General features: G+C 37.5%; 1 protein-coding gene across 1 annotated transcript; it reads left to right on the forward strand.

Moving 5' to 3' along the window:
* Window positions 1-1,728: 1,728 nt before the first annotated feature.
* MLANA (melan-A) lies at window positions 1,729-7,128 on the forward strand. Its single transcript, XM_038171022.2, has 5 exons — window positions 1,729-1,874; window positions 2,716-2,835; window positions 4,419-4,515; window positions 5,701-5,802; window positions 6,846-7,128. The coding sequence occupies exons 2-5, from the start codon at window positions 2,762-2,764 to the stop codon at window positions 6,912-6,914; spliced, it is 342 nt and encodes a 113-aa protein (XP_038026950.1). The 5' UTR covers window positions 1,729-1,874; window positions 2,716-2,761; the 3' UTR covers window positions 6,915-7,128.
* Window positions 7,129-14,679: the final 7,551 nt, after the last annotated feature.

The following is a 14,679-nucleotide window of genomic DNA, read 5'->3' on the forward strand; positions in this document are numbered from 1 at the left end:
GAGGTAAAGAAGGAGCAGAAACCACTGCTTTTGGTATCACATGGATTTTCTGTGTCAGCTTTGCTTATTCTGGAACAAAGAATACTCTTCAGTCAGAACTCCCTCCCAGAAGTGAAGCTTTTCTTCAGTAAAACACATGGCTTGATAAGGAACTCTGTGACATTTTTAAAGTATTACCCAAGGGCCAGCATGTTTCTTTGGGACTTTGTTAGACTGATAGTGTACATTTACCGTTTTACATAGGTATCTACAGAAAGTTTCTCTGTATCTCATTCACACTTGAAACTCTCACTAAATTAATCTGGAATACTGTAAAAGAAACACCAAATCATTTTAGGTAAATAAGCAAATTTATGCTCCTTACTGTTTTTCGTTCTTCCTCCCTTTACTCCTTCTGAAAACAACAACAACAACAAAAACGGTTGTTTCAGACTTTAATGGGTCTTGTGGTGTTAATCACAGAATACCCGGATGGCTGAAGTTGGAAGGGACCTTTGAAGGTCACCTGCTCCAACCCCTGCTCCAGCAGGGATGCCCAGAGCTGGTTGTCCCAGGCCACCTCCAGGTGGCTTTTGAAGGTCTCCAAGGGGAAGACTCCGCAACCTCTTTGGGCAACCTGTGCCAGTGCTCGGTCACTTGCACAGCACAGACGTGCTTCCAAGTGCTTAGCTGGAATCTCCTGTGCTCCAGTTCGTGACCACTGCCTCTTGTCCTGGCACTGGGCACCTCCAAAGAGAACAATCCAAACAAATATCCCATCTAAACAAGATAAGATTTTTACCTTCATTGGGAAAAAGCATGGGAACACACAAGCAGAAGAAATGATCTGGCACTTCCCAGCTCCATGATCACTGAAAATATTGATGTTAAGGCTTTCACCTGATTTCCTAAGGAAACGGATGTTAATTTCACACCCTATTCTTACTGTTTTTTGAACTTGCCAACCAAATTTAGAGCCAGGTTCATCTGTTCAAAGATAACCAAAGTCCTTCAAACTTAAGCAAAAATTTATGACAGAGAGGTCAAGTTATTTATTCACTGGGGAAAAGGGTGAACAGAACATGGACCTTCATGGTCCTTGTATCTTTTGGTAGATACCAGCATTTCTGGACCACCATAGAACACAGAAACTTTGGATTAATTAAAGACTGTTGTTTCTTGTCTGATGTTATGAACAAAATTAGTGTAACGTATGTGCATACAAAAACAGAGATGATGATAATTCACATAAAATCCACAAAACCAGGCCCTATTAATTGTGCAGCCCATAGAAGAGAGTTTCTTCTTGTTGCAGCATTTGCTTGCCAGTCCAGAATTTAACTGTACTTGCTCTAATCTAAGACACTTTGATCATAGCATAACAGCATCCATCTCTGAGTTCTGCTCCACAGAACTTTCTGCTCGGTGTTACAATGGTACAAAAAGCATGGATAAAAAAAGCTTTAGTTAAACACTTGCAGAAACTCTGTTTACATCAACCCTCAGCAAAAAAAAAAAAAAAAAAAAAAAAAAAAAAAAACAGCCAAAAATCAAAACATGTCTTAATCTAGGAGTATGTTGCCCACTTCAGGAAGTCATTCTGTGTAGGCAGGTAATGGTGTTGAGCCATTTCTAAGAAGGCATGTAATAACATGAAGAAATAACAGACTTCTGAGCCGCTTGTGAAGAGGGAAGGATACAGACTATGAGAAGAAAGTGAAAAGTTGTCTACTGGCCCCTTTCACGCTAATTAATGCATTCAGAAGCTGTACTGAAAGGAATTTAAACTCGTGATAGTCATAAGAGAACAGATCAAAGAAGGAAAAAAAAAGAGATCAAGTCAAAGAAAGCTGTACATGCTTTTAGTCAACAGACAGAATACAAGTCTGAAGGAGGTAAGATTTGTATTTTTTTTATTCTACTCAAACTTTTCTATCTTGATTAAAAATTATGCTTCAGCAGAGGCTTAACTGACTCTTAGTGAGTTTTGAAAATATTTTGCTTCCTTGGCTAGAATTCTCTTCAGCAAGGTCACCAGTTTTTATATTCACCCCAGTAAGGTAGGAAGATGTGGTAGATACAATCAAATAGGATCTGTTGTCGTGCTGCTTAAATGACAGAAACATGATTACTTGTGGATTTTCCTTTGTAACTGTTCAGACTATTTTTAGTTGGAAGATTACTTTCTTAAAACTGAAACTTAAGATTATAACTTCCCTGCATTCCTAAATGCAGCTTGTCAGCAGGTATAAGTTAGTAACCATCTGAAATCAACAGATCTTTGACAATTTATGTTGACTGAACATCTGGCCTTTGAACATTTATAGAGATTAATAGAAATAAAGAAACACATCCCCAAAGGCATATAATATGCATATAATACTATATGCATATTTTTTCCCAAATATTTCTTTCTGTTCAGGCAAAATACCTTTTTTCTTCTCCCTATATACCTAAGAGACTTTAATTCAGAACTGTTATCAGTTGGTGCCTAGAGAGACCATGTCAGATCATAGTCTGGTGCACTCAGATGCAAGTAACTTGGTGACAGTGGAACTGTTCATAGTTACCGTTTTGAGTTTTGCCTTAAATTGGGACAGTTTCAAATATATATGGATCTATATGGACTCTATCCTGAAAATAACAGATTGTCCTATCTCTCCTAAATGATCATACTCAATGAAAAAGTTGATAATATTATGCCTTAAAGATAACAAATTATTTCTTGCACTTTAGGGCCATAGTTCTGTCCTGTGGGTTTGAACAAGACTAAAGTCTCAAAATGCCCAGAAGAAACCACCATCCAGATGGCAACTTTTTCAGAGGAAAAGGACACAGCTATCTTGCATTAGAAGAGTAAGCATAAACCAAAACCTATTTTAGCATGTAAGCTGAAAGAAAAAACTTACATTGAAAAGAAATTTACAAAATAGTATCAGAAAAAAAAATCTCTGATGTATGTAGGTGTAGTGCATTTTGTCTGTTTTGTAGCTGTCTGTAATGTTTGTCATTGCATTACCTAAAAATGCATGCAATGGTTAAGAAAAATAAGATCTGCAGAACTCAAGAATATGGAGATTGATTATATGATCGCAAGTAATCAGCTATTACAATAAAATTGCTGGGCTTATTGAGGATCACTTAGAATTACATTTCTGAGGCTGGTGCAATGTGATATATACAGTAAGATTTGCCTCCAGGTCTACATACCTCTCTTCAGAATCTCAAAAAGGCATCATCTCACCCTAAAGAATAACACCAGTGAAATGGTAAAATACCATCAAAAACCAGTAGAGACATCAATGCCATACAAATGTGTCTCTCAGTAAGTCATTTCTGGTTGAAGCTCAAGTTAAGCAGAATTAATTCAAGCTAATAATTTGTGATCTTTGGCTTACAATAAACTATGTTGCTTCTTGGGTTACTAGAGACACTATCTCACTGGTGATGTGTTATTATTTTAGGCAAATATTTCTGATGTGTTTGGGATATCTTTATGTGGAATACTCTTCTAGCACTGGTTCGCTGGACTCCGAACTTTGTGACTTGTACCATACACACATGTATTGCAACACATTTGTTTTTATATGTTCATCCCTGGGCACAGAGAATAGACGAAGGGTAAGACTCTTCATTCCACAACGAATGCTCTGTGCCTTAACAGACAGTACATTAGTGCAAGAGGAAGAGGTCTTTATGACAAGGAAATGTGCAATTACCTTGTCACCCTACTTTCTGATAAACAGTGGAACTATGCCTTCTATTCTAAGCCCTGGTGAGCAGTGGGAAAGATTTCTCTCAGCATAGTTTGCAAAGACCACCTTCCCTAGAACGACTCAGTGACATCAATACTGTGCCTAGTATGACAGGAAACGAGAACTTAAGAATTACAGAACTGTTTATGAAAAAAATAGTTTCTTACAAGGTTTTTGGGATTGTGTAGTGCTTTATGTACCTAAAACAAACAAACAAACAACAACAACAACAAAAGCCAACCTTCTGCTACCAGGCTGTGTTGTAATGTGATGCAATTAGGATTCTCAATACTTACTGCCTGGAGAAATTTAACAAATAAACACGAGATAAGTCTCTGCAGGTATAGCATTTATTTTATTTCTCATTCTCTTCCAATATCAGAATGATGATTGCTAGACTTACAGGTATGGACTTTTTTTAGAAGCACTGGTCACAGGTAGATTATTATCTTTGAAGCTATATATTCCTCATTTTTAAAATGTTTACAATCTTGGCGGAGAACAAACTCGTCAATCTACAGAGACTGGCTGAAGTTACTGATGTTTTGTTTTCTGAGGCAAATCCTGCTTCATGCTTGCCTCTAATAAAGGGATACAGATATAAGCTTTTGTGCTAACCATTCTTGCTCCCAAAATAATGCATCTAGTTCTGCTGTTAATTATTTTGTTTTGCTTTCTTAACAGAGCCCTGGGTATTGGAATCTTCTTTTTGGTGCTGGCCATGCTATTTATCTTTGGCTGCTGGTATTACAAGAGATGTAGTGGCTATAAAAGTCTACGGGTAAGCACGGCAGGTTGCATATTAGCATTTTGAAAACATATTATCATTATTTGCATTACATTAATGGAGAGAACATCAAACCTGTCATAAGACATCATTGTTTCTCACTAACATACACATGGGTAAAACTATGCAATATGAAGCACTACCCACCCTGCAGAACTTGCAAATCAGGCAGAGGAAACAGAAGCATGGGGATGTGAAGCCAACTGCCCAGCTTTGCACAACCCACCAGTGGAAAGGCTGATCTATAGGAAGCATTATATTTAAATGTACAAAAAACCGTGTTTTCTGTGCTGTATACTGGCTGCTCAGTGGGTACAATGGCAGCTCTATCTTCTTCAATAATATTTTTTTTAAATGATATTTCATCCATCCCACAAAATGTCTCAAAGCTTTATCTTCGAAGCTCTGTTCTCTCTCCTGTGAGAAAGAGGCAGTTTTTAACCATGTAAGTGGCAAATATCTTTTAGTTACCCTAATATTTCTAAAAAGACTTAATCATTTTTTATTAAAAAATATAACCCTTGTCAGCAAATCAATTTCCTTGATGTTCCCAACAATTTTGTCCTATTACCTTTCCAGTGACCTATCCAATAGGCACATCCACTAGAAGAACACATAAAACTTGAACTGCCATATAAAACAGATTTCTTTCATTCCTGCACATCATGGTAAAAAGTACAATGTCTTTTTTAATTCCATCTCACTGCAGATACTTTTTGGTTTTTAAAATCTTATTTTTGCTAGGATTTTTGGAAAGGGGAAAATTGGTAAAGTATGTACAAAAACATGATGGAAAATGGAAAAAGGTTGAGCTTAAAGACAGAAATGTGTGGAAAAAAAGGTCCCTGCAGTGGTCATGGACCTTAAAATGCAATCCCCATTTTTGATGGCAATATAACTGGTGATGTAGGAGGCAGAGCATGTCTTGGCAGAGACAGCAAAAAGTGCTAGATAGATTGCCTCTCTTACTTGCTGCTGTTGTACCTAATCCCAGATTCTAATAAATACTGTAAAATACTGTCGAATATTAGAGGATCACAGAATCACAGAGTCATTTAGGTTGGAAAACACCTTAAAGATCATCAAGTCCAACCATACAATACCTTGATGTAGTGTACTCCAGCTTCACATTTTCTTTTCTCTTTCACCTTCCCCGTGTTTCTTCTTGATCTGTCACAGAGCAAAAGCACTAGCATGGGCACAATACGAACCGTGGTAGGTGAGGGAAGAATAGTGGACTGCAAAATGGCTCTGCAGGAGTACAGAAACTTTGATTCTGTGGTAAGTTGCAACTCGGGGCCTTATTTACTTAAAATGTACTAAGATACGGTAAGACAATCTTGGTAAACAGTCATTCAAATAATTCTTTCTTAGGTTGTGCTCTCTAGATTGGATCTTCAATGACCACAATAACTGTTAAGAAGTAGTATTTTGTAGAATTTTTACTGTGATTTTTTAAATTACTATTTAGATAAATACTAATAATAATTCTTTTTTAAAGAAAAATCTCTTTCACCTACTTTTCCTAAGTTGTCTGACAATTTTGCAATCTATTAGCATGATGCAGCATGTGAATGTTGAAATACACTGTTATACATCTTATATATTATATTAGATATATATATATTAGGATCATCTATTATATACATAATATACATAACATACATTATATAATATATAATATATACATAATAGATGCTCCTAGTAGATGTTACCCTGTGCTGACTGACAGCAAGTAGATTGTGTCTGGTACACTGCAACCTGTGGGAGCACCACTTCAAGGTTTTAGCTACCTTAATCACTATGGAAAGAAAGAATAACATTCAAAACCACATAATTTTTAAACATTTAAAATAACTTAATTGATAAATTTACATGTCAAGTCATGGCTGTTGTTTAAACAGTTTGAGAATAGTGAAAAGGGTAATTTATAACCAATTTTAAATAAGCTTCCCAAATTGTTAACATTGCAAATAAGATAACTTACATGTGTCAAGACTCTTAAAGTCTTATGTATCAGTTTGAAATCTTAACATATAAAATATTTTCCGTATAAAATTGCTATCTTAATAAATTTAAAAATTATTTATTTGGACGAATGATACAAGTGATACAAACAAAATCATTTTAATATGATGCAAACCCAGAAAACATGTTAGAAAAAAATAAACTTAGATAATATAAAGACATAATGAATTAGCTTAGCTACTTTAAGCTATAATACAACTTCTGATCTGAAAGCAAATACTTCCTTGCATATTTAATTTCATTTTCTTGTTCCTTAATTGTTTTTTCAATCTTTCACACCAATTTTCTTACCACAGGTACCCGATGCTCCACCAGCTTATGAAAAAATTGATGCAGATCAGTTACCACCACCTTACTCACCATGATCTTAACAACAGATCTTAAACTTTGAGAACATCAGCACAATTTCTTCATGCTCCCTCTTGATTTCCTGTACAAGCTTAACATTCTTAAAGCTAAAACTGTAATAAAAATCACATGCTTTCAAAAGCAATTGCTGAAAATTATTCCTGCATAGTTTACAGAACTAGTTCTTGAAATGCTTCAATAAAGCTGAATGTACTTGTTTTAAGTTCTTCATTTCCTATGGTCAGATTAATTCACTGTGCTGAACTGTGGGCATCTTGCCTCCTTCACAGATCTACCAACGGTAAATACACATCATAGGTGAGCTAGAAAGTGCTGGCAACTTTGTTTACATCTTCCCTGCTTACTCCCCCCTCCTCCCCCCCTTTAATTTAAAAAAGACACAAACAAACTATTTCCTGGAAAGTAATATACAAGAATCTGTCATAAAACAGGCAAAAATATTTGACTACATGTCCTGTTGAAAAAACAAATGATTTTCCCTACCAGCAGTTCTAAAAATTAACCTGCCCAAGGAGACTATATGTTACAGCAGTCTTGTGGCTCACATCACTGGTATCTGGAAAGAAACAATTCCTTGTGAAACATAAAATATGATCCACACATTTTAATAATTTCTGCTCACAGGCCATGTTATTTCACACCCGTCAGTGGGTATAAAGATGATCACACTGCTGTCCTGGCAAGAGAGAAGAGCAATAACAGAAAACAAAGAATTCTGATACATGTAAATTAAAGTACATTGCTTTGGCAGCTATTGCTTACTTAGCCTTTAACTAAACAATTGCCAGATTATTACTTAATATTATATGCAGATCAGCAAGTTTATACCCAAGGCCTGATATCTTACAATAGGAGGCAGCTAAAACTGTACAATATTCATTAAAGAGGAAAGCAGTTACAGAAAAAATATACATATATTTTAACAGAACAGTTATTAAATGCAATTAGTAATTAACCCAGTTCATTCAGTAAATAAATAGGCAAACACAAATCACTTAATATAACAAAAGAGTTTTAAACAGAAGTGAGCCTATGATGATAGATAATGATAGAGAATCACAGAATCACAGAATCACAGAATCACAGAATCACAGAATGGTTTGGGTTGAAAGGGACCTAAAGGATCACCCAGTTCCAACCCCCTGCCATGGGCAGGGACACTTTCCCCTAGATCAGGTTACCCAAAGTCCCATCCAGCCTGGCCTTGAACACTTCCAGGGATGGGGCATCCACAGCTTCTCTGCACAACCTTTTCCAGTGCCTCACCACCCTCTGCATGAAGAATTTCCTCCTAACCTCTAATCTAAATCTCCCCTCTTTTACTTTAAAACCTTTCCCCCTTGTCCTGTCATTTTCTGACTGAGCAAAAAGTTGCTCTACATTTCTTTTTAGGCTATCTTTAAGTAGTGAAAAGATGCAATAAGGTCACCCAGAAGCCATCTCTTCTTCAGGCTGAACATCCCCAGCTCTCTCAGCCTCTCTTCGTTAGGAGAGGTGCTCCAGCCCTCTGATCATCTTCATGGCCCCAGTCTAACAGGTCAATATCCTTCTTGTGCTGGAGGCCCAAGACTTTGATGCAGCACTCCAGGTGAGGCCTCACAAGGGCAGAGGGGCACAATCCCCTCCCTCTGCCTGCTGGCCACCCCTCTGTTGATGCAGCCCAGGATGTAGTTGGCCTTCTGGGCTGCAAGCACACACTGCTGGCTTGAGTTGAGCTTTTGGTCCACCAGAACTCCCAAATCCTTCTCTGCAGGGCTACTCTCAGTGAGTTCTACTCATAATAAGACATAGAGTTTTAGATTATTTTTTTTTATGTAGATTAGTAAATTATTTCCTTGCTCAAAGGTAATAAATATCTGTAATTGCTCTGAACAGTTATACTCAATATAGACAGATTTAGAGGTTGTCTGCCAAACCATTAAAAATACCAATAAAGAACGGGTCAGAACTTAAAAGCAAGAGACTTGTAACTGCCCCAGTTGCAGGCTGCAAGAACCAGCTGTTATGTACTTTCTGTATTGCTCTGCACTTGTCCAAAGACAAGCTGAAATTTCTAAGAAGTTTGTACCCTTATAGAGAAAGAGAAATATAAAGAAACATCACAACCAGCAGAAATGGAGATTGTGGTATGGAGTTTTCAAATGTCCAGGAAAGACTTTTCATGTTAGACAAATTGTTGAACAATGTCAGAGTAATAACTGGTCACCAAATTTTGGATTTAGAATTCCTCTGATATGGTCATGCACAGGGAGGGTATAAAAGTCAAAGATCTCCTGCTCCATGTTTGTTTGTTTTTTTATCCTCTTTGCAATCAGGCTGCAATCAGACCACCTGTAATACGACTATAATTCTCAACAAACATGGACTTTGTGCCAAGAGACAGAGGATATATACCACATACATCAGAAAGCTGTGAGAAGAAAGCACCAAGGACGTTCCCCAGGAAGCACTTGGTTTCTTAGAGTCTCACAAATCTACTGGGACAGGACAGGTATATGCAGCTGTTTCCAGGACAATACAAGAATGTTCACCTCAGTAATCTCCATTCGCTTAATACCTGCTGCAGCTATTAACCATATTGCCTGTGGCTTTTCAGTTAAATAAAACATTGTCAACATATCTTGATTCATGTTTTTGCCTAATATTGGTAAAAAATCCATTACTCTCTTGATACATGTCCATATATTTACGCAATGTAAGACTTCTCCATTAAGGAACATACTTTAAAGGCAAACATTTTCACTTTGTATGTAAAGGGAAAGGTTAGCGAGTTTGTCTGTGCTTTGGAGAAGCAATGTTTATTAAGTTGTACATTTCTGTTGACTGCATACTGAACCGTGCTGCAAAGCTGGAAGAATGACTTGTTCATACCGTTTCATTAAATATATTTTGTTGCCCAGTAGAATTGACAGCTGCTTCCGGCATTGTATTTTGGCCCTACTTCTGCACTGAACTTTATGTCCAGTAAAGAAGATCAACTAGTAGCAGTGCAGAAGTTAAACAAGCTGTCTACAACTACTGTCTGCACTTGCCATACACACTAACAGTGAACATCCAGCCCCTGTGCACTTTTTGGAATTGACTCTCTGTATTCCACACCCTTACACAATCATCTGATTTGACTGTAGCACCTTTCCCCGTGAAATACAAGGCTCAAAGAAGGTTTGGTTTCCAGAAAACAGAAAGAACTACTTTTCTTACTGCAAAATTGTAGTTCTTCAAGAAATTTTGTCCACATATGTGCCACTCTTAAGCCAGACATTGCAAAAGACACTGGGGCAGCCATGTCCCCTGATGCCTTGTGTTCATGAAAACACAAAGGACAGGCAAGGCTGAATCACTCTCAAATTCTCTCATCAGAGGAGACTTCAGGTCCCCCCCCCCCCCCCCCCCCCCCCCCTTATTTTTTTAGCAGAGAAAAAGGGCACAATGCAGAATCCACTGACAACACATTTTTAACTATTGACATCTAAGCCAAAAGATACAGTTATTGCCTTCTCTTGTTCCCCTAGAAAACTCTTCCCAGGTGACAGCAATTCACTTCACTCTTTCTGTGCTCACAAAGCCCACGGACTGCATCAGTGCTTGAGCATCAGATGTTCTCTCACATTTCTAAACCATGTTAGTGGTACAGCCCCCATTATGTGCGTAGACCACATGCTTTATCTGTTCCTTCCCCGAGAGGTACACTGTATCAGTAAACAACATCATGGGACCAGGAGAGATGGCCCAATACAAATACTTTAGCCTTTTACTACTGATTTTGTCAGGTCTTTTCAACTCAGCTAGCTCTTATTTCTGGATGAGAAGAACAGACTGCTGTGCTGAACATTGTGTTCACTGTGCTCTCTGCTTACGCAGAAAAGCAGCCTTCCTCCTTCCTGATTTATATTTGAATTTACCTTGTCATCATCAGCTGCATTCTTGTAGCTATTTTGGAAAAGAATTCACTCACATTTGATGGAGAGTATTTTTAAATGAAAGGTCTAAGCCTTCAAGTAACTTTACTGACCCTCAGAATAAATAAATAAATAAATAAATAAATAAATAAATAAATAAATAAACAAACAAACAAAATCAGCTGCCTCTCCTAGACACAGAATCACAGCATGGCTGAGGGTGGGAAGTCATCTGTTAACCTGTCCCTGTTCAAGCAGGGACACCCGCAGCAGGCTGCCCACAACTACGTGCCATCAGGTTTTAAAGATCTCCAAGCAGAGAGACTCCAAAACTCCTCTGGTCAACCTGTGCCAGTGCTTCATCACCAACACAGTAAAGAAGTGTTTCCTGGTGTTTAGACAGAACCTGCTGGTGGTGCTTCCACATTGCCGATGCTGCCAAGAATACCTTCAGCTTTCTTAGCAGCAAGGGCACACTGCTGGCTCGTGTTCAGCTTGGTGTCCACCAGGAGTCCCACGTGGTTTTATGCCAAGCTGCTTTCCAGCTGGGTGGTCTCCAATGTGTGCTGGTTTCTGGGTTGTCCCTCCCCAGGTGCACTTCTTGCACTTCTTGACTTTGCACTTCTCCTTGTTGGACTTCATGAGATTCTTAGCCCACCTCTCCAGCCTGTCAAGGTCCCTCTGGGTGGCTGCATGGCCCTCTGGTGAATCTGCCACTCCCACAATTTTTTGTGTCACTGGCGAATTTACTGAGGGTGTGCTCTACCCCATCGTCTACATTACTAATGAAGATGCTAAACTGACACAGCGTTGACCTTGCTCATACTTCAACAGCTTCTCTCTCAGGATCTTTTGGTAGACTGTGTCAAAGGCCTTACTGAAGTCCAGGCTAACACTTTTCAGTGCTAGATTTTCTGTCTAGAGTTATTTACAGTAGGAGCTTTAGTCTTGTTTTTGTTTTGTGCTTTTTTTTTTTTTTTTTTTTTTTTTTTTCTGGTAACCCTCTTTACAAAAATTTGAACCACTTCAGAATTTTTGGTAGAACAGCAAAGTCATATAGCATGTGTGAATATTCCCTCAGCTTTAATTTCCAATAGAGTAATCCTTGCAAGGATTGAAAGGATGCCTATATTGCAATATATTACTCATGTTTTCGTATCTCCAGCAATCTTTTCCTGAACACTTCTGGTGTCAGTACAGCTAAAGATGCGCTGTCTTTCTTACAACACTGGTAATCCCCAGGATATGCAATCCATGTACTCTACATTTCTTGCTTTTGGAAGACAACAGCTTTAGGAAGGACAACAACAGTGTTTCACAGTCAACTCCTTTTTAAGAACTTGTGCATTTTAGCAAGCATTCATATGCCTCTCCCAACATTGCTTTAGTTAAAGAAGCAGTTTTAGCTTTCTATGCCTGTATTTTTTTTTCTGCTCTGAAATAATTTTGCTGGAACTACTGCTGGAGGCTATGTATGCATACCGGGGAAAATTAACTCATTATAAATATATTTGTGGTCCTTTCCACTAAGCATTCTCTACTGGCAGCTACAGTGAGAGGATCCTGGGATAAATGCACAGCCCAAACGACATCTCTCAAAAGGACCAGGCTGCTGCACCAACCATGTTGCTGGTATTCCATGTGCCAAGGTAAGAAACTCATGTTTAAGTGTGAGCTGTTCTTTGAACAAAATATTATGATTTTACATCAATTTACTAGGCCAAAGAGGGAAAGAAAACTTTCTAGAAGGAGCTTTTGCAGCTTCTTCCTACTGTGTACTTTTCTCATGACTTGTGGAAGAGATAGTGGTCCAATCTGTTGCCAGATTTGGATAGTGAAGATCTCTCCCTCTCATGAATGCATGGGTTTGGAATCAAGCTGAAGTTCAAAGAAACACCAGCTGAAGAGAGGTTTGTTTGTTTGTTTGTTTTGAGGGGTCTGAAATATCATTTTTATTTTGGGCCAATAAACACGGGCATCTCAGAGAAAATCTTTAGGACAGGCCTCTTCCATTTTTTGTCTATCAAAGATTCTTCCAAGATTACATGTACTTTGCAGCTACAGGTACAACTACTACATACGAAAACTACTACAACTACTACATATATTGAGGGCATAATATGTAACTGAGCTGCAGAATACTGGCCAGACGAGCCTCAATCTATCCTAATTTTACATGTAGTATTGACATCTTGCTGATGTGAATTCACAAGTCTGTTTTATTACATCTGTTTATTATACAGATGTAAGCAATTCCTTCTTCCCAGTAACTAAAAATGGTATTTTTATTGTACTGCATAAATTGATTCCATCATAATTCTGCTTTTTTATCATTATAACCAAGACATCCTATGACTTTTTCATTATACTAGTCATTAATCCTTCTGTAAAACTCTATTTTACCGCTGCAGGTGATAAAAACAAGGGGAGTGAGGAACGATTCTGTCAACAGCAGCACATAAGGGGACAGGATCCCAATGTATATCTTGGCAGTAGGTGCTCATGGGCTACAGATAGCAAAAATATTCTGATATTATACTTGTACATTTACTAGAAGGAACCAGTATGAACAGGTAATTAGCAAAGAATCTTGTCTTTTTTCTATGATGCCAATAATGACAAACAGAGCTCTAAAGCTTGAGGACAATCACAAAAGTCAGTTACAGTGGCTCCTTTCCTGTCTTGTTTCTTGTACTTCTTCATTTCTATAAATACTACCTGCCAGTGCCACTCACATTCTTGAAAACAATTTAATTTTCCAATTCATTTATCTTCTTTTGTAAAAAGCAAGAATAGGGAAAAACAAAGCAATAATCTAGTTGCCTAATATTTACTAGTGGATAGTAAAAGTAGTGGAGCGTGGAGAGTGGCACAGGAGTCAGGAAGAAATCTGTACTTCACTTCCTCCATCTGCAAAAGGTGGGAAGTTATATTTATGTACATTTTAATATACTTTCTGTGTAATAAACTTCATTATAAGCAATATACTTAATTCATTACATTACCTTTACTTAGCTTTTACATAACATTTCCATTTAATGTGTAGCTGAGACTGAAATAAAAGATACTGTAAGAACACCGGTTTCCTGCAGTTTCTGAAACCATCATATATGAAACAACAAAGGATTGTTTTCCAGATACCCTAGTGTGAAAAAGAAAATTGTAAGCAAATTTAGTATTTTGAGAAAGGAAGAAAGATCTTCAAGATCTTAAAGATTATTTTATGTTTCAAGGCATATATTTGAATTGGAACATAATCTGTCACATTTGTAAAAGCAGCCTCTTAACTCAAAAACTTTTACTTGGGTTCCAGTGAATAGAGTGATCACGCACCTAATATACTGACTTAACTTTGTATTTCGTGTTCAAAAACTTACGCACAAAAATCATTAGAGACGAAAAATGATCGTGTTCTAAATCACTAGAGAATTTAGCTTGTTCTACATTTTCAAAGAAGCTAAAACAAATTGAAGCAGGGACTACAGAGGGAGAGAAGAGCATCAGACTTGGATTAGTTTCAATGATTTCATTTAAACATCATGTCTCCAAAATCAGGTTTTGTAAGTGAGTGTAGTTTTATAGGATAAGCCGAATGTATTTTGACAATTAAGTATATTTGGTTTACAACTGATATTTCTGTGACAAGGTCAGTACAGAACAGATTCATAGTGCTCCTGTATCTTTTGAAATGTGCACTATTCTAATCCCACATCCCTAGAATTACTGAATTGACTCTGCCTCTTTATTCTGGAAAACAGACATCAAGAGACATGGGAAAGGTCCACATAAGCTCCATGGAAAAATTAATAAAGAGTTTAGGTTTATTGTCTCCCACTAGAAATACTATCAGCATCAAATGAAA

This window comes from Anas platyrhynchos, chromosome Z (assembly GCF_047663525.1).
Source record: "Anas platyrhynchos isolate ZD024472 breed Pekin duck chromosome Z, IASCAAS_PekinDuck_T2T, whole genome shotgun sequence".
NCBI lineage: Eukaryota > Metazoa > Chordata > Aves > Anseriformes > Anatidae > Anas > Anas platyrhynchos.